General features: G+C 57.2%; 9 protein-coding genes across 9 annotated transcripts; 5 read left to right on the forward strand and 4 right to left on the reverse strand.

Annotated features, from left to right (window-relative positions):
• Nucleotides 1-217: 217 nt before the first annotated feature.
• LTR77_006985 (uncharacterized protein) lies at nt 218-1,483 on the reverse strand (the record flags this gene model as incomplete). The annotated part of the gene is made up of 3 exons (XM_064804224.1): nt 218-499; nt 561-1,346; nt 1,397-1,483. The coding sequence occupies 3 exons, from the start codon at nt 1,481-1,483 to the stop codon at nt 218-220; spliced, it is 1,155 nt and encodes a 384-aa protein (XP_064658025.1).
• A 621-nt stretch (nt 1,484-2,104) lies between these two features.
• LTR77_006986 (uncharacterized protein) lies at nt 2,105-2,872 on the forward strand (the record flags this gene model as incomplete). Its single annotated transcript, XM_064804225.1, has 2 exons — nt 2,105-2,632; nt 2,657-2,872. 2 exons carry the CDS (start codon nt 2,105-2,107, stop codon nt 2,870-2,872), a joined length of 744 nt encoding a protein of 247 aa, XP_064658026.1.
• Nucleotides 2,873-2,914: 42 nt separating this feature from the next.
• Nucleotides 2,915-5,482, forward strand: LTR77_006987 (uncharacterized protein; the record flags this gene model as incomplete). Its single annotated transcript, XM_064804226.1, has 1 exon — nt 2,915-5,482. The coding sequence occupies one exon, from the start codon at nt 2,915-2,917 to the stop codon at nt 5,480-5,482; it is 2,568 nt and encodes an 855-aa protein (XP_064658027.1).
• Nucleotides 5,483-6,113: 631 nt separating this feature from the next.
• Nucleotides 6,114-8,171, reverse strand: puf6 (Pumilio y domain member 6; the record flags this gene model as incomplete). Its single annotated transcript, XM_064804227.1, has 1 exon — nt 6,114-8,171. One exon carries the CDS (start codon nt 8,169-8,171, stop codon nt 6,114-6,116), a length of 2,058 nt encoding a protein of 685 aa, XP_064658028.1.
• A 344-nt stretch (nt 8,172-8,515) lies between these two features.
• Nucleotides 8,516-11,412, reverse strand: sin4 (Mediator of RNA polymerase II transcription subunit 16; the record flags this gene model as incomplete). The annotated part of the gene is made up of 3 exons (XM_064804228.1): nt 8,516-10,699; nt 10,754-11,108; nt 11,171-11,412. The coding sequence occupies 3 exons, from the start codon at nt 11,410-11,412 to the stop codon at nt 8,516-8,518; spliced, it is 2,781 nt and encodes a 926-aa protein (XP_064658029.1).
• A 548-nt stretch (nt 11,413-11,960) lies between these two features.
• Nucleotides 11,961-14,025, forward strand: LTR77_006990 (uncharacterized protein; the record flags this gene model as incomplete). Its single annotated transcript, XM_064804229.1, has 2 exons — nt 11,961-12,369; nt 12,425-14,025. 2 exons carry the CDS (start codon nt 11,961-11,963, stop codon nt 14,023-14,025), a joined length of 2,010 nt encoding a protein of 669 aa, XP_064658030.1.
• Nucleotides 14,026-15,063: 1,038 nt separating this feature from the next.
• LTR77_006991 (uncharacterized protein) lies at nt 15,064-16,866 on the forward strand (the record flags this gene model as incomplete). The annotated part of the gene is made up of 2 exons (XM_064804230.1): nt 15,064-15,649; nt 15,722-16,866. 2 exons carry the CDS (start codon nt 15,064-15,066, stop codon nt 16,864-16,866), a joined length of 1,731 nt encoding a protein of 576 aa, XP_064658031.1.
• Nucleotides 16,867-17,345: 479 nt separating this feature from the next.
• LTR77_006992 (uncharacterized protein) lies at nt 17,346-18,248 on the reverse strand (the record flags this gene model as incomplete). Its single annotated transcript, XM_064804231.1, has 1 exon — nt 17,346-18,248. One exon carries the CDS (start codon nt 18,246-18,248, stop codon nt 17,346-17,348), a length of 903 nt encoding a protein of 300 aa, XP_064658032.1.
• Nucleotides 18,249-18,513: 265 nt separating this feature from the next.
• HIR1 (HIR complex subunit) lies at nt 18,514-21,714 on the forward strand (the record flags this gene model as incomplete). The annotated part of the gene is made up of 1 exon (XM_064804232.1): nt 18,514-21,714. One exon carries the CDS (start codon nt 18,514-18,516, stop codon nt 21,712-21,714), a length of 3,201 nt encoding a protein of 1,066 aa, XP_064658033.1.
• Between the last annotated feature and the right edge of the window lie 285 nt (nt 21,715-21,999).

Raw genomic sequence — 21,999 nt, forward strand, 5'->3', positions numbered from 1 at the left:
ACACAGTCCTCAATCTGTTCTACATCTATTGTTCTGCGGTACATGCTTCTGAGCCTCTGGACCATGACCATCCTTGAGAAGGAGGCCGCATAAGGAAGCCAGCAATGAACTGTCCTTCCTACACATGTCCTTCAATGCGCTGGAACTTTGTGCTGCACAAGACAAACTCCAACGAGTCGTCCACCATGGCGGAAGAAGCACCCTTCGCAGTGCCATCCTACAACACAACATCCGCCTTCTTCGCCTCGTCCAGAGCTCTACCGCACGCCTCAAAGTCGGCCAGACGGCGAAGGATGCGAAGCTTGAGTCGCCACAGCTCGTCCTCGTCGCCGATGAAGGGGCTCTTGCGTCTCTCTTCGGGTGAGAAGATGTCGTGCTCGATCTGATGGAACATCACGTAGAGCTCGTACTTAATGCCGCACTCGTCAATCTTGAGCTGCTGCCGAGCCTTCCTCCGCGTCCACTGTCCGAGAGTCCTCAACTCCTGCCTCAGAGCAGCCTGGAAAGGTCATGGTCAGCCATTGTGTGCTACTCCTCCTTTGGTAGAGGATGATACTCACCACCTCCGAGCCGTCAGCCACCTCCGAGCCACCGCTGCGCGGCTTTCCATCATTGTTGTTCTCAGTGTCACTGAACGAGCGCTCGTTGGCAACCCTGGTGAGGCGCTCTTGTTGACGGAGGTCACTGCGAAGCTTTGTCATATCCTCACCAAGCTGCACCACCTGATCCATCAAGACAGCCAACATGTTTGGGTCAGCTGCGCCAGCCTCGCCACCATCACCACCAGCTTCGGCTCCTTTCCCCTTGGCACCATATGTTGCCGACGGTCCTTCCAGATACTCCACCCGATTTTTCAGGAACTCGAGATCCGCACGAGTGGCGCCGACGGTCTCCTGGAGCTTCTTGAGCTCGGCGCCTTCGGAGTCAGAACCACCGCGCAACAACACCAGGATCTGGTGCATGGTGTGGAGCTTCTTGTCTACACGTTCTTCGAACCTTGCCATCTCCTGCTTGAAGGCTGGATCGGGCTCGTCGGCTGCGGTTGCGTTAGCACGTTGAGCGACGTTGGAGAAGAGGACAGACGTACCCTCACCATCAGTGGCGTCCACAGAAGAATTCGAGGAGAAATCCGAAGAAGCGTAGCCGGCGAGGTTGCTGGTGCCGTTCACTGAGTCGTTGACCTTTCTGCCGTCGCCATTTGCATCTCGTCGCAAGGCATTGACGTTCGCGCGCAGCTCTAAGTTCTCCGCCCTCAGGTCTTCACATTCGCCTTTGACCTGTTGGACTTTCCGAATGAGGCCCTCGACGGCCTCCTGAAGGATTAATGGATCTTGTGCTGAGCCGCCCTGGCTAGTGTCAGTAAATATTATGTGCAGCGTTCAGTCAGTGAGCTTACGGGTGGTGTGCGCGGGCTGGCGCTGTCACGGCGAATGACCGCAGTCTCGTTGTTGAGGGTGATGATGGGGATCCTGCCGTACGACATCTTGCTTGCGTACACTTCGACGATGCTAGGTGAGCGTAGTTTAGAAGGTTGAAAGTCTTCAGTTTGGTAATGTTGTGAGGTTGAAGGTAAGGCAGACGTGCCAAAAGGTACAGCACGAGCGCCAGCTTCAAAGGGAAGGAGTGACGCTCGACCGACTTCACTTCACCTGGCAAACTTCCATCTAACATTTTCATTCTCCTCTGAACTGACTGGACGCTTCACTTGCGTCCGATCCTTCACTTGGTCGCCAGGTATGGGTGTCGCCGGCTTCACTACCCTCTTTCACGAGCGTTGGCTGAGGCTCTGCTTTCATATGACTCGCTCACGTGGGAGCACCTTAGGGGTGGTGACCTCAACAGCTCATGGCCAGCCAGTATATAACACTGTCTCATTCCCCTTTTCCTTTCTCTTCCATCCAACAACCTCTATCAACCTTTCCTCCTTTCCAGTCAACCAATTTGACTACCATCCACCCCTTTCTTGCTCTTCAGCTCCACACACAGCAACGCCTATACCAATACAACAAACCACCCGCTATACAGAAGTCTTCAGTTTCGACCCATCCCAAGATCTACTAGCTCCGACACCAATCCCATTCCTCAAGCCAACGTTTCAACAACCATGCCTGTGTGGAAATCCACCGGTCATGTCGTGAAGACCGCCTCCGGGCCAGCAACTCACTACGACATCACGACCGGCAACCCTTTGCCGACCATTTCCGGCGGAAGCTCTGGGAACGGTTCATTCGTCGATCTGAGCGGCGATACCGAGGGCGTAGTGGAGTACGCCTTCAGCAGCGACAGCGACACCGATACGAGCAAGGACGATCAATCGAGCACTTCCCCACCAGGAGAGCAGGACCTGATACTGAACCCAGGTCCGGGACATCAGTCGCTTGCATCGTCGGTTCATCTCAGTGCTCCGGCCAACACCAGGGTGGGTTCGACGGTGATTACCAACCAGTCTCCGGGGCACCAAGATTCTCATCCAACGTCCGATGTTGAACCACTCCCTATCCTAGGATCAAAAGCACAGGAGAAGACGTATCAAGCTGCCATGCCAACACCTCTGGACCCATCCAACTTCTTCTCCCACCTCGACGGCATGAAGGGGTTCGATCACTCCAGTACCAAGCAAAAGCAGCGCTGGGTGAGTGATCCACGTCCTCCTCAGTCGCGCCAAGGAGACCTTTCCTTCAATCCTTCCACGAAGTTCTTCTGCCAGCCGCCGGCTGTCCTGCAGCGCGGTCCCGTGTTGAGAGATCAGTACATCCCTGGGATGTTCTCCGTACAAGCACTTGCTAGTGGAGGCCCATCGACTACCAACCAAGCGCAGCAAGGTGTGATGCCCGAGGACCAACAAATTCAGCCGAGCCCACCATTGAGGTAACCCCATGCGATGAATTTCGGCAAGCTCACTTCGGCCGTCGGCATGCAGCCACAGTTAGCAAACTACCAGGCGCCGTACATCGAAGATGTCAGGAACCCACAGCTGCACTGTCCTGATGATGCAGGCTCCTCCAAGGCGTCTTACCGTGGCCATGGCGATCGCAAGACCTTTCCGCCGATGGACTTCCCGCCTAGCCCCGGGTGGAAGAGCCCTCCGCCCGTCCCATCGCCGATGCCGTCTCTCGCGTATCCGAACCCACCAACGTCGCGTCCAACGGTCGAATGGCCTTCTCAAAGTGGTCACCACTCTGGGTTTCAGTCTCGGCCGCACGGTGCTTGGGCGAGTCCACTACAGGCTCGCAGGGTGGAGTTCACGCTACCGCCAACCCCACCGCCTTTCCCGCCAGCACGCAAGACCACAAACCACACCCCGCCATCCTTCGTCCACACCAATTGGGGGCCTCCACCAACCCCTCCCTGCGGCTCTGTTCGAGGGTTCGATCCTGCGCCAGCTGACCTCGACTTCCTCCGCCACTGCCTGTCGTCTTCCGATCTCTGGAGAGACGAGAAGTACAAGGCTCTCGGCATGATCAGTTCCCTTGGAACCCAAGAGCAGATCAATGAAGTAGAACATGCGTTTCTTCGTCGCTGCTTGTCATCCTCCGCTGCATTCAAGGAGGACAAGTACAGGGCTCTGGGTATCCTGAGTACATTCCAGGCCAGTGAAACTGAGCTTCCAAGTGCAGAGAGGACTTCTCCAGCACAGCAACAGCCCGCTCACAGCGGCGCCGTACCTCCAAGCCCAGCGAGCCTTGCGGAGAAGAGCAGTTTGCCGGTGAGCATGATGTACGACATCTCGAAGTCCAACATCAAGATTCATGCTATGCTGAAGTATCAGCGTATGCAGCAGGACTCGGATCGTCTTGCTCGGATCGAGGAGGAGTTGGCAGCTCGGGACACACCCCAGCTTGAGAACTTCAGCAATCGGAGTACTATGCATAAACCCGACGACAAACCCACGCGACTGCAGAACATCGATGAACAGCTTTCGAGCATCAACCACCCTCTCAAGAGACACGACGATGACAACGCTACCATTCATGCCCGGATCAATGAGCTCGTGGATAGTGTGACACACATCGATGATTTCATTGGCCGCCATCATGTTTTGGTACACTGCGAGCAATCTTGGTCTGCCGAAAAATGCAGGCATGCCGACTGCGGGTACATCAAGCCTGCCAGCCACGCAGTACAGCTCAACAGTCTCAGGGCCAGGCTTGCGGAATTCTCACGATCTCGTGTCCAAGAGCGTGACCGAACAAACGTACACGACCTCCTGAACGACCTTCGCTCTCGCTTAGGTCAAGTTGACGGCAAGGCGGATGCTACTGTTCCGTGCCAACAGTTCTGGGACAGAATTAACGAGCGATGCCGACACGCAGACTGTGGGTACGGGCAGCCTTCGAAGCAGAACAATAATGGCTGGGGCTCATCGGCCTCCCGCGCAAGCTCAGAATGCGCATCACCGGCATATGAGTACGTGAGTTGGGGTGTACCACCGCCCAAATCTGACGTGAAGTCGCCGTCTCCGTCGGGCTGGGACTGTGGCTTGAACCTTCGCAGCGAGGCCCCTTCGATCCTGGAAGTGAGAGGAGAGGCATACAGCAACGCCGTCAAGCCTCGAGGAGATCGCCACAAGATCTTCGATTACACCTTTGGTCAGATCCGTTCAGGCGGCGGCAGCATGGCGCGCCATCCGTTCGAAACGCCTACACCGAGCCCCGTCATCCGCAAGCGCAAGACCTCTATGGTGCCGGAGGTGGTCTTGACAGGCTCTACAGACACTGTCCCTTCGCCAGCGCAAGCGAGGTCCAAAGATCACGGAGAAGTTCCACCCCCGCTAAGACCCAAGGACAAGGATTACAAGGACGGTAAGTGCCATACGGCCAATGAAGAGATGTTTAGAGCCCTCTGGAGTACAGAGAGCGCCAATGAGAATGATCTTTTCGACACGAGGAGCCCCGTCAAAGCATCCGAAGATGGTTCGGAGGCCAACACCACGGATCTAAAGAGCCACAGCGGCGACATCGATGCTGGCAACGCGAAGAAGTCTCTTGAGAGCAATTCACGGCCCAGCAGCCCGGAGCAGCCCACCACCAAAACCACAGCTGAGCCGATGACCGCCCTGGGCCGATTCGCAGAATCAAAATTCCAGGACCGCACAAAACCCAGTGTCGTCGCTGAGGTCACAGTTTCCCAGGAGCACAAAGACGTCAAACCAGCACCGCCCGCCTTCGAGCCCTGGATACAAGACCTCCTCCAGAACGACATCTGCAACTGCGCCTCCTGCATGCTGAAGAGCCCGCACCTCCGAGTCGTAGGCGAGAAAGTGCCAGACTTACGCACCGCAATCGCAACAGGACACAACCAGGCTCAAGCAACATCCTGCGCCTTCAACGCTCGGGCTCCTGGCGGTACGAACTGTCCTCTTGCGGGGTGCGCATCGTTGTTGTTCCACTACGCCTATAATCCTTCCCTTGCGCCTGGGAATAGTTATACGGGTCTGATGTTCGCGCAGCATGATTTCGATGATCCTGCCTGCTTGTTCTGAGCGGTTGATGGTTGGGCTTGGTGTGAGCGCTGGCTAGGAGATCACGATGACTATGGCACATGAGCAGCAGGCAAAGCACAGCAGCGGTTTGAAGTGCGCTGCATAGGTGGGAGAAGAAGAGCTGAGAGTCTCAGAAATGCTGCTGCGATGAGAGAAGCATGAGATTCCCATCAGCTGCATATTGCCCTTTCAGCCAGCAGAGATCGAGCACATTGCGTCCACGACGGAGAGGAGGTGCAACGTCAAGGCCGCGAAGTCCGTGGAGATTGCAAAGCCTACGCGAAGAGGATGGAGGTTTAAATAATCTTGCGATTGCTTTCCTTGCCTTCATTTTATTACCCTTTGCTATTGATACTGTTTTTGCTCGCGAAGGAGAGGCTCAAGGACTGGGAGCAGGGAATCTTCGCCTAGATCGAGGGAAGTGGAATCAGTGTTGAGGAATCTTTTGGCGCGTTATTGGCAGACGGAGAAGCAATCCCCATTATCATCGACATCTCAGCGATGCACACGGCAGCATCACAACACAGCGACATCAACACACCACACCAACAGCACATCACAGCGGACGATAAACAAACCACCATAGCATTGGCCACTTCTTTTTACATAGCCTACACAACGAACCAAAATCCTAAACCAACCCCCCCAAAATCCTCGCCCCAGCATTCCCCCTCACAACCTCCCCCTCCCCACCCTTCCCCCCCTTCGCCGCACCCTCCAACTTCTTCCTCCCCTTCTTCAACAACTTCTTAACCTCCGCTTTGGACTCCCCCTCCACGTCTTCACTCTCAAGTAAGCCCACGATGACGAAACTGCCCTCCCCACACGCCCATTCCAGCACCGAATCTTTGATGACCGGGTACAACTGCGCCGCAAAACCCAACCTCTGCCCTTCCTCCGGCAGAATCACCTTCTTCGTCTTAGCATCGAAAGCTCCTCCAAGAACAAGACTCTTCAGCATCCTCCCCGCCGCCGCGTCGTGCGCTAGATGTCCCTCCGCTCCCGGCTCTCCCGCAGCCAGCTCCGCGACGGCTTTACTCGCTTCATCCCTCTGCTCGGACGGTGGAGAAGACAGTAGGACTTCCGTGATGACCTGGCATCCGAAACTCGAGCGCGCTAAAGAATCCGCTCGCGCGGCGACGAGGTCGAGGAGGGGAGGGGTCATGGTTTCGAGTAATTCGCTTCGGCGGGTCTCAGGGGCTTTTTTGGACGTGATGGCGCGGATGGAGTGCATTTCGGTCAGGAGGTCGTGGTCGGGTGACGGGGAGGGGATGAGCCATTTCGCCATTCCTGATAGGGGATAGAGGATTGGGAGACGGGCGTGCAGGTTGGTCGATAGTGCTTCGATGCGATTGAGGCGTTCGTCGGAGTCGGTGATGTGCTGGCCGAAGAGCTCAGGTACAAGGATGCGGGTGCTCGTTTTCGTGTCGTCGGTGACGTCGAGCCCGACCACGAGCACCATTTTGGCGTACTGGTCGAGCGCCATGACTTCGATGGCGTTTTTGAAGACGCGAAGGATGGTTCGGCGGTCTTTGGCGTTGCCGTAGGCCAGGGCGAGGCAGACGAGGCGACTGCCGGATTTGGTGAAGGCGAGGTTGCGGAAGAGGTCGCCTCCGCCGCCTTCGACTTCCTTGTCGATGTCGCCTTTCAGAATCTCCAGAAACTCGGTGTGTTCTTCTGAACTGGGTTTGAGGGCGAGGAAGTACTGTAGCATAGCGTCGTGCAGCATCGTGAAGCCGGTCATTTTCTTCTGCACAAGCCCATTGATCATCTGCAGTAGATACTGCAAGATCGGCTTCCGCTTCTCGGGATTCCTCTCCAAAATGATGACCAAATCCGCCGTATCCTCCGTCGTAGCAGCCACCGCAGCGTTCGCGCCCGGCTTGCGATGAAACAGCGCAAACTCCGCTCCATACCACTCCCGCAGCATCGTCGCCTTCTGCTGCTGCGTAGCAATCTGCCGGTAGATATCATCCACCACCCAGCTCGCCTCGGGATGATTGACCAACCTCCTCACATGCCCGTAGAACTCCGGCACAATCGTATCCCGCACCGTCTCATCGCCCGTACTGATCATCTTCGCCACCAAGAACTTCCCATACTTGCTCTCCGCCAGCGTCTTGATATCGCCCTTCAACTCCTGCGCGATATTTTGTCTCTGCGTCGCGTTCGCATACTTCAGCGCACACTGTATCACCCGCACACTGTCGTGCTTGAACACGAAATCCGACACTCGTCCCGTGATAATGTCGAATAGCTCCGCGACCAACTGCTTGCGCTCCTCACCCGGGACGTGGGACTTTCGCCGCAAGCGCTCCCAGATCTTCTTGCTGCGCTGGATGGCGTCGGCGTGGGGCTTGCTGGCTTTGCGCTCTTTGGCGAGGGCGCGCTGTTTGGCGTGCGCTTCTGCTGAAGAGGTGTTGTCGGGTTTGAACTGCTTTGGATCGTTGGGCGCACCGTCGACCTTCTTGGTTGTGCCGTTGGTCTTCACAGGCTCATCGTCCTCGAACTCTACGCCACCGTTCTCTTCGTCCGAGAAGCCACCAAACCCATCCTCTCCGCCGTCGGCCTCAACCTCGACCTTGCGACTGCTCTTCCTCTCCTTCGCCGGCTTCACATCTTCCTTCTTCAACTTCTTGCTCTTAACCTTCGCATCGCTCGGGGCGTCCTTTCTCTTTATGCCGCCCATTTTGATCTATTCTCACGTCGTGATATACGTGGTAGAGGTCCTTCAGGTGGAGATCGTAGCAAAGGCACATAGCTTTTCTTGAAGTCGAACTTTTCAGTGGATCTTCCCCGCGGGCCGCACTTCAAGCTTTCTGACCAAAGTAGTAAGTCCGCTAAGTCCGGCGCACAGCAAGGCGAGATACATACATTCGAGCACAAGACGTAGACATTGTACAAGACGATATTGATCACCTATAACCCAAGCGTATGGAGCTTCTCCTCCACAGTATCCAAGATTTCTACCTAACCTGGCCTACAGTCCCTCCCACAACTCCCCACCCACCGTTTTCCAAACAAAATCATAATCTAAGCCATCACCCAATAACACCCACAAACACAAGTCCGCTGCGCATGCACCACCCATCCCCACATCTCCCTCCCCCCCGGCTCCACATCCTCCATCACACTCCCACACCGTCTACAAACTCTCAGCTTCGCTCCCTTTGCAATCCGCAACTTCCGCAGCACATCGTACTGCTCCCTCCTCCCCCCCTCCTCCTCGCGAGTGGGTTCAATGCCCAGCCATGTCGTGTCCCGGAAGTAGAGCTCCGGCAAGTCGATCTGCTCCATGAATTTCGGCAGGGCGGTACCGACGAGGTGTTGGATCACAGGGAGGTATTCTTCCGGGATAGTGGTGGAGGTCATCACGCTCAACTCCAACTCCACGCGGCGCTCGTGCTGCAGAGAGCGGGAAGTGATGGCTTGACGGACCGAAGCGTCGACGTCGGACATGAGGGCCTCGAAGGCGGGGAATTTGAAGGGGAGTTCGGTGAAGTAGGCGAGTGTGTCTTCGAGTTCTCGGTGTTCCGTGACGGAGCGGGCGGTGGGAAGGGCTTGCCGGGCGGCCATCTGGTAGCGGCTCAGGGTCACGCACATGAAGCGCAGGAAGACGCGGGTGTAGGTGCAGAGGAAGAGGTTGAGGATGGGGGAGTCTCTTTCCAACACTGCATACATGAACGCTTGATGTGGTGGGGTGTCCGGTGCAGCGGTCTTGCTGGCGCGTTTGAGGGTGATGAGGCTGTCGGCCACCCAGCAGAGGAGGTCGCAGCACCATTTCGCCACGCCGCGAAGAGAATGCAGGTGCGAGGGGTGGAGATGGGTCTCCTTGTTCGCAATGACCTGCGCGAGAACCGTACAGCAGAGTCGGGCATTGAGATAGATGTAGGCGAACTTGCCCATTAGCGTTGGTTTCTGCGTTCCAGGCTTCTTGTTGATGACGAACTGCGCGCTGGCGATAACGCGAAGGATGGGTTCGCGGATGACGTTTTGTTGCTGCTTGTTGAGCTCCCATGTCGCCATGTCCATTGGACGATTGGTCATCTCTATGACCTCGCGGATGTAAAGAGACCGCAGCTCCGGGCTGAGGTCGGGTGGTAGCAGAGCCAGAGAATCGTCATTGGCGGCGCTGGCGCAGCAGAGGATGCCGTATTGTCTCGCAAGACAGACAACAGCTGCTTCGATGAGACCTTTGGGGTCGCTCATGCCGTCCTCCAGAGGGTGCCAGCTGTAACGAAGTTGCATCGATTTTGTCGAGACCGTATCATCTGCCTTCGTCGTAACCAGCATGCTCCCGTCCGGGGACATCGCCACGTTGGGGACGTGGTCGCCAGCGACATGCTCGAAACCGGCTTGGGGTAGGCTAGAGACGGTAGTAGTATCGCCGTATGGCTCCAGACTGGCCATTGTCACGCGATCACGGAACTCGATAGTCCCATCGCTCGCGCAGAGTGCCAGAATAGTGTTGTGATATTGTGGCTCCACGGACAGCACGACCTTGCTGGTGATGTTGTCTTCCTGCCTTCTCAAGACTGCGACCCCAGACTGTGGTGCAGTGTTGCCATTGGGTTTCAGCTTCGCAAAGCTTTCATGCTGCACCGCCGTTGTCGTCTCCACCTGCCATCTGGCGATGATGCTGAAAGCCTCTTGGTGCTGCTGTGTTGGATCCACCGGCAAGGGGACACGGGTAAAGACTGCGATGATGGTCGGAAGACTGGGTGGATCGGTTTGCGCCACGTTTGGCGCGATAGGAGGAACCAGTCGCAGCTCCGATAGTGTGGCAAGGTCAGCGTGCTGAGCTGAGATATGTTCGAGCACGGTCAAGCGCGCGATCTCCAGAGTCGGCGCGACAATGGTGGACGGCGGCTGCTGAGGTCGAGTGTGTTGCGTAGCATTCCAAGTGATTGCGATCTTGTATAGACAGAATCGCTTGCGTGTGTCGTGAGTCCCAAGCAGCAAATGGTCGGCATTTTCTGCCATAGCAGCGTGTGTAAGTTGGTCGCTCGATGAAGAACCACCTTCTAGCTCGGCGGACGCAGCATGCCACACGCCATCATTCTGATACATGAGCCTGAGTTTGGCATTGCGAGTAACGTAGAGCAAGCTAGACCGTCCATCAGCTGGGTGATGCACTTTAGGGTCACTTGTATTGGGATTTCGTAGCTCGGTCATCCATTTGTCGCCAATCTTGGTGGCAGGTGACATGTATGGGACCTTCACATGGGCGTCAGTTCTGTCACTCACTGTATGAATGAACTCGCGACTCACCTTAAACTCAGTCGGATACACTGGCAACCAATGTAGTCCCACTGCGACGTCAACGCCTTGACTATCCACTTCCTGTGAAAAGTTGTTGGGGGAGAGCAGCATCTTTCCAAGGTTGCCAACAAGCGCATACACGCGCACATGGCCATGGTTGTCAGCGACAGCAAGATCTATGCCAACGCCACTGAAGTGGACATGCTCGAAAATTGTCCCTTCCGGCGCTACAATAGGCGTCTTGGACGGCTCTGTGAGCCTCCACTCCTTGGTCTTGGGGTTCCGAAGCATGCATCTGAACTCGACCTTGCGGCCATGGTCGGTGATCTGCGCGATGCTGCCGGAGGTGGACCAGGCCAGTTTACTGCCCCGGGCCTATCAGCCTCGTTGCTCGCCAAGAAAGAAACGACGGCGACACTGACTCACGTGCAACACCCTCTGTCCTGCTTCTCCTCTATGCGGTTCACCAGCGCTGGCGGAATGGGAAGAACAGACAAGCCGACACCCAACGCATCAACGCCCAGCCCATCCGCCGCCTCGCCGAAGAGGTCGTCCATGTTCTGGTCCATGAGGACATTGTCGGGCATTTGGTCTCCCAGACCTGCATCCGGCTTGAGGTCCATGTCGTTGGCATCGTCCTTGATGTCCATATCCATATTGTCGTCCATGGTCTGTTCTTTTGGCGGTGGTACTGAGATGCGTCGGCCACCAAACCAGAACTCCTCCTAGACATCCGGAAGGGGCGGAGGAGGACCAGCCATTATTGAGTACTTCTTCTGGAATATGGCCTGGATGATGAATTATTACCGCTCCAGCAAAATGCTCCCGATGGTCATCCTCGAAAGGCGTGGTTCTAGGTGAATGGAGAAGCTGGCCAGTAAGAATGGGCGGAATGGTGTCCGTCCCCGATGTTTTTCGCGGTAAACAATGGGAAGGAGCCGCATCTCCGCCTGTGCCCGCTTGGCTGCATCTCTCGCATCTGCGACGTCGAGCCTCCACCTGCCTCCTCCATTACACGTCGCTTTCCTATTGTCGCTGCTATTCAACGCGTGCAGTGTAATTGTCGGCAGTTTGCCCATCCGACCATGCGACCATAGGACTAATTGCCATTGCCATTCTTCCTCCAACATCATCCTCCCCTTCCTGCAAGCATCCGTCGCTCGCTCGCTTCTCCTCTGCAGCTTGCCGCCGACCAACATCAACACCGACAACGAAGATGGACGTGGACGCGATGGCCGACTCGTCCGCGCTGTCGAGCCCGCTGTCGAGTGCTCCTTCCTCCCCGCTGTCTTCGCCAGGCAACACCCCGCCTCCACCGCCCGGGATGGGCCTGCTCTTCGGACACTACCCTTCACCCCCGACTTCGCAAGGTTCTCGACAGACCTCCAACACCACCACCCCGACACCAGATGGCATGGACTCGAGCGCCTCTACCGACAAGGAGGGCCCACCACCCGCGAAGCGGAGGAGAATATCAAAAGAGCGCACCACAGAGTATCTGGATCTGAGAGGCAGTGAGATTGAAGAAGAGCAACAAGCCCAGCTGGATCAACTACTGCATGTATTGCACAACCGCCAGAAGATTGTCGTCATTGCTGGCGCCGGCATATCTGTATCTGCAGGAAGTGAGACATCTCCAAGTACTGCTGACGCGCCTCTACCGCCGCTAACACGTCTCAGTCCCCGACTTCCGCTCCTCCACCGGCCTGTTCAAAAGTCTCAAGGACGAGCACAAACTCAAAGGCTCCGGCAAACACCTCTTCGATGCATCGGTGTACAAGGATGACACGTCCACCTCCACCTTCCACGAGATGATCGGCTCCATGTCGCGAACTACGCGAGACGCCAAGCCCACTGCTTTCCACCACATGCTCGCCACCATCGCCAAAGAAGATCGCTTACTACGACTGTATTCGCAGAATGTTGACGGCATCGACACCTCACTGCCGCCCTTGAGTAGTCGCGTTCCGCTGCGCAAGGACGAGGCTGGAAAGTGGCCACGAACTGTTCAGCTTCATGGCGGCCTTGACAAGATGGTGTGCTCGAAATGTCACGATCTGTCGGATTTTGATGCCGCCTTGTTTTCTGGACCCGTACCACCGCTGTGCCCGAGATGTGAGGAGATTAACGATATCCGCACCAATCATGAGGGCAAGCGGAGTCACGGGATCGGAAGGCTACGACCGCGCATGGTGCTGTACAATGAGCACAATCCAGATGATATCGCGATTGGTGCAGTCACGCGAGATGACCTGCGAAAGCGACCGGATGCAGTCATTGTTGCTGGAACGACATTGAAAGTTCCTGGTGTTCGCCGTATTGTGAGAGAAATGTGTGCATCAGTCAGAGATCGGAGGGGTGGCGTCGCAATCTGGATCAACAACGACCTGCCGCCGGTGGCGAAGGATCTGGAAGAGTGTTTTGATATTGTTGTGCAAGGAAAGTGCGATGAAGTGGCCAGCAAAGCGGCGATGCCCAGGTGGGATGAGCCTTCAGACGAAGACAACTACGCCGAGGTCAGCGATGAGCAAGCGCGGAAGTCTTCGAGTGTGAGGGTGGAGGTCCGGATACCAGCATGCACACTTCCGCACGCCGAAATTGCGAGACTTCCGTCCGAGGAGCATCTCAACAACAGCTTCCCACCGCCGCCTTCAGTCTCCAGTACGCCGCGTAAGCCGCTCTCTTCACCAGTCGATTGGAGTCCGATGCCGAGTCGCAACAACTCTATAGTACAGAGTATCGAGGTCGGAGAGGACAACATCGAGGTGAAGGGTACTGGATTACTCACGCCGACCAAGTCGCAGAAGAGCTCGCCGGAGAAGGTTGCGCCGCTGAAGCTCAGCCTCAAAGTACCGGATAAGGCAAAGCAGGCCAGCTCGAAGGCGACGAAGAAATCCACTCTCACGGCGAAGCCAAAGAAAAGCAACGTCAAGTATGTCAAGCCGGCGAAGAAGTCCACCACCACGAAATCGACCTCCACCGCGAAATCGAAGCCCAAGCCTGGAAAGAAAGCGCAAGCGGCAGCCAACACGAAGCCACTCACGAACTCCTTCAAAGTCGGCAAGTCAGCAGCTGTCAGTGCGGAGGCGAAGAAAGCGGCCTCGAAAGGCACGACCACCCCCAGCAAGCTGCGCCAGGTCTCGAACGCCTCCGAGCCGATGCTTCCTGTCTCACCCAGCGACCGACGCAACAACACCTCGCCGTCGAAGAAGACGCCGCGTTTCCCGGGGCTGATGTCGGAGAATCTGGACCAAAGCGTGAAGAAGCGGCTTTTCACCTGACTCGGTCTCGTCTTCCGGCGGCGGTAGCATGGAGTGCCACCGATTCAGAGGAGGACGATTTCTGAAATTACTACTGCATATCAGACGCTGATGAAGACTGCAGCGTTCGAGCGAGGGAGGACACTTTGCTATTACTGAACTGAAGAAAGGACCTGGTTTCTCGCAAGATACCCCCATGTTGTCTGTACTTGGTAGGATGGTGGGCCGGACTACTCGCATCATTGCATTGCTGCTGCTGCTGCGCTACTACTTCTTATGCACATATGAAACTTTGCATTGCATTACTTCCGAATGTCTCACATTGTCCTCCCACTTCAAAGGGCTGTTGCGAGAAACTTTGACTCGAGAACGCTATCGCCGACCTTACCATATGAGCATAGCAAACTCATCACATTCACAGATCCCCACCGCAGCACCGTGCCAACCACATCTACCTCCCTCCTGACCACCGCACGCACGATTCCCAACGTGCGCGCAGTGAGCAAATGCATATGATCCCACGCCCTGCCCTGCGTCCGACGAATCTGAGACAGGCTGCAGGCTGCCCGCCCCGTGAGTGAAGCAAGCAAGTGGTCTTTGACAAAGCATACCACCCTAAGCACACCACATGCACATTGCAGCAACGACATACATGCTTCACATTAACAAAGACAATCCCTCCATACACGCGGATTTTGCGGCGGCACCACTGCAAGCACATGCGCAGTAGCAAAGCAGGAGGTAGGTGGATGTGATGTGAAGGTGCGTTGATGGGACATCACATCACTTCATGGGAAAGTTCACCTCACCATTCTCACATTCTCACATTCTCATTCTCCCATTGAGAAAGCTGAAACTCACGTATCACCCACACCCGAGTGAACCGACATCACATGGGCGGTTCAGCATTGGCTGTTGGGATATCGGTTGCTCTTCTTCTGAGATAATCTTTGCGGTTAGCAAGCTCTCTTCAGTTCGACAATCTTTTGGGCATATCTCGGAGGGACTTCAGCGACAGCACCCATTCTTCACCCTCCCACCACCCACCCACCCACAACCATGGCGTCCCACCACAACCACCGCCGCGGCCCCGACCCAACCTCCCCGCGCCGCCGGTTCACCATCTCCCTCACGCCCCCACCAACACCCACCACAACTACCCGCCGCTCCCTCGCCGCTCCCCCCATCACACCTTCCCCAATCCCCTCCCACCACCCACCTCCCCAAACCTCACGACCGCCACCACCAGCGAACCCCTTCAACAACCTCCCCCTCGAAACCACCCAAGCAATCGCCACCTTCATCGAGACCGACTCCGACCTCTGCGCTTTTCGCGCCACGTGTCGCAGTACGCTGGATGCTGTGGAGGCGGATGGGGCGAGTTTCTGGCGGAGGCGGTGGGCGGGATGTTTTGAGCGGCCGGCTTCGGACGTCTCGTCGTCGGGCGGTGGTGGCTCAGGCTCGTCGTTCACTCGCGGCTCGGACTCGACCTCGTCTTCGCGCTGGAACGGACCAGCGGGCAACGCGCGTTTCAAGGAGGAATACCAGAAGCGCAGGCTCGTGTTGAAGAACGGGGCGGAGTTTATGGAGGGCGGTGGGGAGAGGGAGAAGGTGTGCTTGGAGGTGTTGCGGGATTTGGTCGCGGGTGTGTCGCTTCCCTCCTCCCCCAACTTCATGTGTCGAGTGAAGTGGCGTGCTGACGTTGTGGTGTTCGCAGATTCCTTCTCCACCAAAACCGCCTCCAACGCCTTGACGTACGAATCCTCCAACCTGGCGTTCCTCCAACGGTTCGCAGTCGCAAACTTCTCACTCCTCGAACTCTTCACCCCCAACCTCAAACGCCCGTACCGCTCCAGCACACGCCGCCGCTCGACCACCCCACCCGCGTCCACCTCCAAACGCCTCATGCAAACCATCCAAGTCTTACTCGCGCCCATGCACCTCAACCCGGACCCGATGTACGAGTTCAGTCACTACAACTTCCTGGACTCCCAAGCCGCCGTCTACTCTACCGCCACCGTCCACCCGATCTTCGGCGGCTGCTATGGCGTCGAGATCGATATGGAGTACGTCCTGCACAACCTGAATTTCTGGAAATACCACATGCTGCGCCAGGCCGAAGGCACGCTCAACGAACCCTACTGCGACTTGGACGAAGACGAGCGGCCGCGCTGGTGGGACCATGCGCTCTCGCAGGACACGACGCAGAAGCTCTGGAAGAACTGGAAGGGCAGCTATGCGTTTGTCGAGCGCGATGAGATCGACACGCTGCGCGGCGGGCGGGATTACAACCAGCAGATCCAGGACATCTTCGCCGGGGAGGATGGGAGCGACGGGGCGTTCCAGTCGCTGACGCTCGAGCTGGCGCCGGACGATGGCGAGTTCGTGTGGCCGATGCTCTTCGAGCAGCATCTGAAGAGCTTGGTGCCGCCGGAGGGGCGGGCGAGGACGCGGGCGCAGCGGCGGAGCGCGAAGCCGGATGAGGCGGCGCAGATGCGGACGAGGGGGTTTCATGTCCAGGACCGGCATTTCGAGGGCGAGGGGAAGGATGTGAGCGAGAAGTTCCTAGCGAGTGGGTGGTTGAATGCGCTGCCGGTGCAGGAGGGCGTGCCGGGGTGGCAGAGGCTGACGATGATGAAGTATTTCGAGGATGAGAATGGGAATGTGGACATGCAGGGTTTGTGGGCGTATGAGGGGGTGGTGTTGCCGGGTGGAGGGATCATTGTGGGGAGGTGGTGGAGTCCGAGCGATGAGGCGGAGGAGGATGTCTATTCAGGGCCGTTCATCTTGTGGTGTGTGGATGGGGCGAAGAACGCTGAGGTGGGAGAGGGAGAGGAGACTAATGGGGACGAGGAGTGCTGATGGCGGTGGTGACGGCGTGGGGTTGGGTGCGAGTATGACGGACGAGCGTGGGCTTCTGGAAGCTTGGTCCGGCGGACTCTTCTGAGGCGAGCTGGCGATGAGCATACACATTTCTGCGATGGCGTCAGCTACTGGATCTTTACAGGATCTACCACTTATGGTGACGAGCATGCAGAAGTAATATCAAGCGATGGAGAAAAGCACATGTCATAGAATAGGCTTACCAGTATCACATGAACCCAATCTTACCAAATCAGGCACACTTCGGCTTCGTCGGTATGTTTGAATGCAGGGCGCTCCCAGTGACCTCGCTCGGATTCGTGAGAAGTAGGCATGACCATCTTAGGCCAATCGAGACGGCGAAATATCGGAGCCGAGATCCAGCAGAGGGTATGTGACCCTAGCTGCCGAAGGTGGTACATAGTCGATTGTCGAATCCATGGCAGACTCAGTCCAAGAGATGTCCCGAGCGTATGCTCTCACTTCTTCCCCTTCCGCTTCTTGAACACTACAGGTGCTGCTGTGTCTTCCCCGCCCTCGTCCTCTTGTTTGATCGCTGCCAATGGCGCATCAATTTCTGGGATGGTGTCCAGCGGCTTTTCCCCGTTCGACTCCTCCTTCTTAAGCCCCCTTTCAGCCTTCAATGCCGTTTCGTCCTGCTTCTTCCGCTTGACTCCGCTTAGCAGAGCATCCAGATCCTCGCCGTCCCCTTCTTCTTCAACTTCAGCGCCGGGATACCGCCGCATACTGCTGCCCCAAAGCTTCCGCTCCTTCGGTGCTGCCTCCTCATCCCTCACATCCTCCTCGTCCTCCATCTTCCGTTTCCTTACACCCCTGCTCTGCCCCTCTTCGACCTTAATTCCTAGCTTACTCTCAGCCTCCGCGTCTTGCTCCCACTTCATGATATCCGCCAGGCTCCGCTCCGGCTTGACCTCATCCTCCACCACGGTCTGAGATACCGTCTGCCAGCCGCCAACACCCTGTACCTCCCGCTTCAGCTCCTCGGGCAACTGAACTCCAAGAGCCAGTAGCTGTTCCGCATGAGCCTTTCGCTGGGCCGCTCGCTCGCTTTCAGATAACTGCCGTCCAGCAGAAGCCGAGGGCGTGACATCCTTCAAGCCTTTGATCTGAGGTCCGGGCGATACGCTTGATGCCTTCTTTCCTCCGACCAGCCCATTCAGTCTTGCAACCTCATCCTTCGCCCGCTGCTGGTCTCGCGCCTCTCGCTCCTTGTCCTTGTGTAGGTTCCGCAACGAGCGCTGGATGTTGTTCTGGTGCTTGCCGCTGGTTTCGTGGTTCTTGCGCTCGAAGGGTGTGTCGCGGACGTATTGAGAGCAGAACTTGCACCAGTAGTTTGGTGTGGACTTCCAGTATTCGGCCATGTTTTGGTGTGGTTTTCTGGAGTAGCCAGTATGGAAGGGTGTAGTTAAGGTGCTGTAGACCATCTAATCTTATCTTTTTCTACTGAGACGCTTTGAGATCTAGACCACCGTGAATAGCTCCAGCATCGCGTGAACCGCGTCGACACTTCAAAGTGCTTGCATTCGTCCTTCAAACACGACACCGCTGCCGCTACGCCTAGGAACCCCCCTCCTCCGCCGCTTCTCCGCTCATCCAGGCAATGCGCAACCCTCATAGATCAGCACGATGCGCTTCACCAAGCCGAACTGGCTAGGCCACCACGACGAGAAGAAGGACCACGAAGTCTACTCCTGCCACGTCTCCCCCGATGCCTCCCGTCTCGCAACCGCCGCCGGAGACGGTCATGTCCGGATATGGTCCACGGAAGCCATTCTGAACGCGTCCAATCCATCCTACACCAAGCCGCGACAGCTAGCCTCCCTCTCCATCCACTCCGGCACGGTACACAGCGTGCGCTTCAGCCCGAATGGGAAACACCTGGCCAGCGGCGGCGACGACAAGTTCGTCATCGTCTACCACATCGAGCCCGGCAAGCCGCAGCATTCGACGTTTGGGAGCAAGGAGGAGCAGCCCGTGGAGAACTGGAGGGTGTTTAGGCGGATGATTGGGCATGACAACGACGTGCAGGATCTCGGATGGAGCTACGACAGTTCTATATTGGTGTCTGTGGGACTGGACAGCAAAGTGGTGGTCTGGAGCGGGAGCACATTTGAGAAGTTGAAGACGCTCCCCCAACACCAGAGCCACGTCAAGGGGATTACGTTCGATCCGGCGAATAAGTTCTTTGCGACTGCTAGCGACGATCGGACTATCAAGGTCTACCGCTTCACGTCTCCGCCGCCGAACGCTTCTGCGCAAGATCAGACGAGCAATTTCGTGCTCGAGAGCAGCATCACTGACCCTTTCAAGACCAGCCCCCTCACCACCTACTTCCGCCGGCCCTCTTGGAGTCCAGACGGAAACCACATCGCAGCTGCCAACGCCACTAACGGACCTGTCAGCTCAGTAGCTATCATCCAGCGCGGGAAGTGGGACATTCCCGTAAACCTCATCGGCCATGAAGGTCCCGTGGAAGTCTGCGCCTTCTCTCCGCGACTGTTCACGAAAGACCCTTACATAAGCGATCAAGCTACAGGTACCGGGATCACTATCATTGCCTGCGCCGGGCAAGATCGCACGTTGAGCGTTTGGAACACGAGCTTCCCACGGCCATTTGTCACGACGGCAGAGTTGGCGGCGAAGAGTATCACAGATCTCTCGTGGAGTCCCGATGGCCAGACTTTGTATCTCACCTCGCTGGACGGCACGATTGCCGCGGTCGTCTTCGAGAAGGGCGAGTTGGGCTACCCGCGCGCTGTCGCTCAGAATGACAAGATGCTGGAGAAGTATGGTGGTGGGAGGAAGATGGGGATTGTGGAGAATACAGATGCACTGAGGTTGGAAGACAGTAGTAAGGCTGGGGAGCTGGACGGCGTTCGAGAACGGATGGGAGAGCTGATGGGCGAGCAGTCGGGCTCTGGTGCAGGTAAAGACGGTGTTGATGCGGTCATGGCCGATTCTACTACGGCTGTCGCGACGACGAATGGAGTTGCGCCGCATGAGCCTGCGCAAGTCTCTCCGCCCAAGGATGCGCAGGCTGAGAGAGTTGAGAAATTGAAGCAGCGCGTCACCATCACCAAAGACGGCAAGAAGCGGATAGCACCTCTTCTCGTGTCGTCTTCGAATCAAGGCGAAGCGAACATGCCTCGTCCACAACTCCAGGCGGCCGCACGGAACGGTATGGGTTCAGACGAGCCCGCTGGCAAGGTCTTGGACCTCAGCAAGCCCTACGATGGTCTTCCGAAAGGCGGTCTGGCGAGCTTACTGCTGGGTAACAAGCGCAAGTACGCCGAAGTGGACGGTGCGGATGGCGACGAAGACGGCAGAAGGAGAAACGAAAAGCGCGTGCAAGCCATGCAGCAGACCGGCGCCACCCCGATCGTCCACAACACCGTCGACGGCCTCGTGCCCGCCGCTGCTTCCGCCACAGACCAAGCACAACCCGCAGACATCCCCGACGTCCTGCGCCCAGCCATCATCAACCCCAGCCTCAGCGTCTCCCAAATCCGCCTCGCCGTCCCCATGGTCCGCAGCGTAATCCTCCGACCCCTCGATCCGACCAAAACTCCCACCGAGCCTGAGCTCAACAACGCCGAACCCGAACCCGAACCCAACCCCAACTCTGCCAACCTCGTCTTCGAAGCCCGCAATCCCGCCCCAGGCACCGGCGCCACCCGCACCGGCCGCGCCGCCGACCGCGAACCCACCCGCATCACGCTCTCCCGCCGCTCGCAGATCATCTGGCAGGACTTCCTGCCCCGCGCGGCGCTGCTCGTGACGGGCAACAAGAACTTCTGGGCCGCTGGTTGCGAGGACGGGAGTCTCTATACCTGGACGCCTGCTGGTCGCAGAATGCTCAACGCGATCGTGCTTGAGGCGCAGCCGGTGCTGATGGATTGTCGTGGGTGGAACGTCCTGGTCGTTACGGCGGTGGGGCAGGTGTACGTTTTCGACGTCCGGCAGGGGAAGGGACGGCATCCGCCGGTTAGTCTGGCGCCGGTGTTGGATGCGGCGAGTAGTGCGGTGAATGTGGGAGGTGGGCTGACGCCGTCTTCGTCTCTCATGTTCGCACGGTTGAACAGCCAGGGCGTCGTCGTGGTGGGGTTGAGTAACGGAGACGGTTTCGCGTATAACGCTGACCTCTGGTGCTGGCAGCGGCTGAGCGAGGGCTGGTGGGCGGTCGGGAGTCAGTATTGGAATACTTCGTCCTCTTCTGCCGCAGCCACTGGTCGGCCGAATGCGAATCAGCAGGCGCCGACGGGAACTTTTCTGGACGATATTCAGCCTGAGAACGTCTCGGCGGGTATTATTCCGTTGCTGGAGCGCAACACCACGTCGCAGAGCTTGGTCAAGGGGCGCGCATTCTTTCTGCAACGACTCGTTAAGGCTTTGCTGTCGGCGGAAGGGTATGAAGGGTTTGAGACGGCGGTGTCGGTTGCGCATCTGGAGAACAGGGTCGCTGCGGCGGCTATGCTGGGTGCGAAGGAGGAGTTCAGAGTGTATCTCGTCATGTGGGCGAAGAGGATCGGAGTCGAAGGGCAGAGAGCGAAGGTGGAGGAGTTGCTCAGAGGACTGGCGGGAAGCATGTTTGAGGACCGCGATGCTGAGGATGGGGTTGAGGAGAAGCGCGAGCCAGCGCTCGAATGGGGCGATGGAGAGGACGTTGTGGGATGGAAGAGGCAGGTGTTGTTGCGGGAGGTCGTGATGGTGTTGGGACGGCAGAGGGACTTGCAGAGGGTGGTTGTGCCGTATGCGAGGGCGCTAGGGGTGTTGGACGGCGAGGATGATGGTGAGAGGGATGAAGTGGGAATTATCACGAGTGGGTGATGCATGGCGGAGAGAGACTTGGAAGATGTGTTATGGATTCTTCTTTGAGCGAGGCGTTCAGGCGCAGTATCGGTGGTCTAGATACACACAGGCCTGCCACGTCGTCCAAGGCCTGGCTCGCGTTGATCTGATCGCATTGCCGCGAAGGATGAGCTGCCGCATAGGCTGTTTGTTAGCTCTTGAAGCGCTTTCGATCTGCTGACATTGAACGTCATCTCACTCCGCACACATGCAATAATGTCGATAGAGTTGCGCAAAGTAAGCCAAAGTCTGCCGTGGTATCTG

The sequence above is a fragment of the Saxophila tyrrhenica genome, assembly GCF_035928015.1.
Source record: "Saxophila tyrrhenica strain CCFEE 5935 chromosome Unknown scaffold_10, whole genome shotgun sequence".
NCBI lineage: Eukaryota > Fungi > Ascomycota > Dothideomycetes > Mycosphaerellales > Extremaceae > Saxophila > Saxophila tyrrhenica.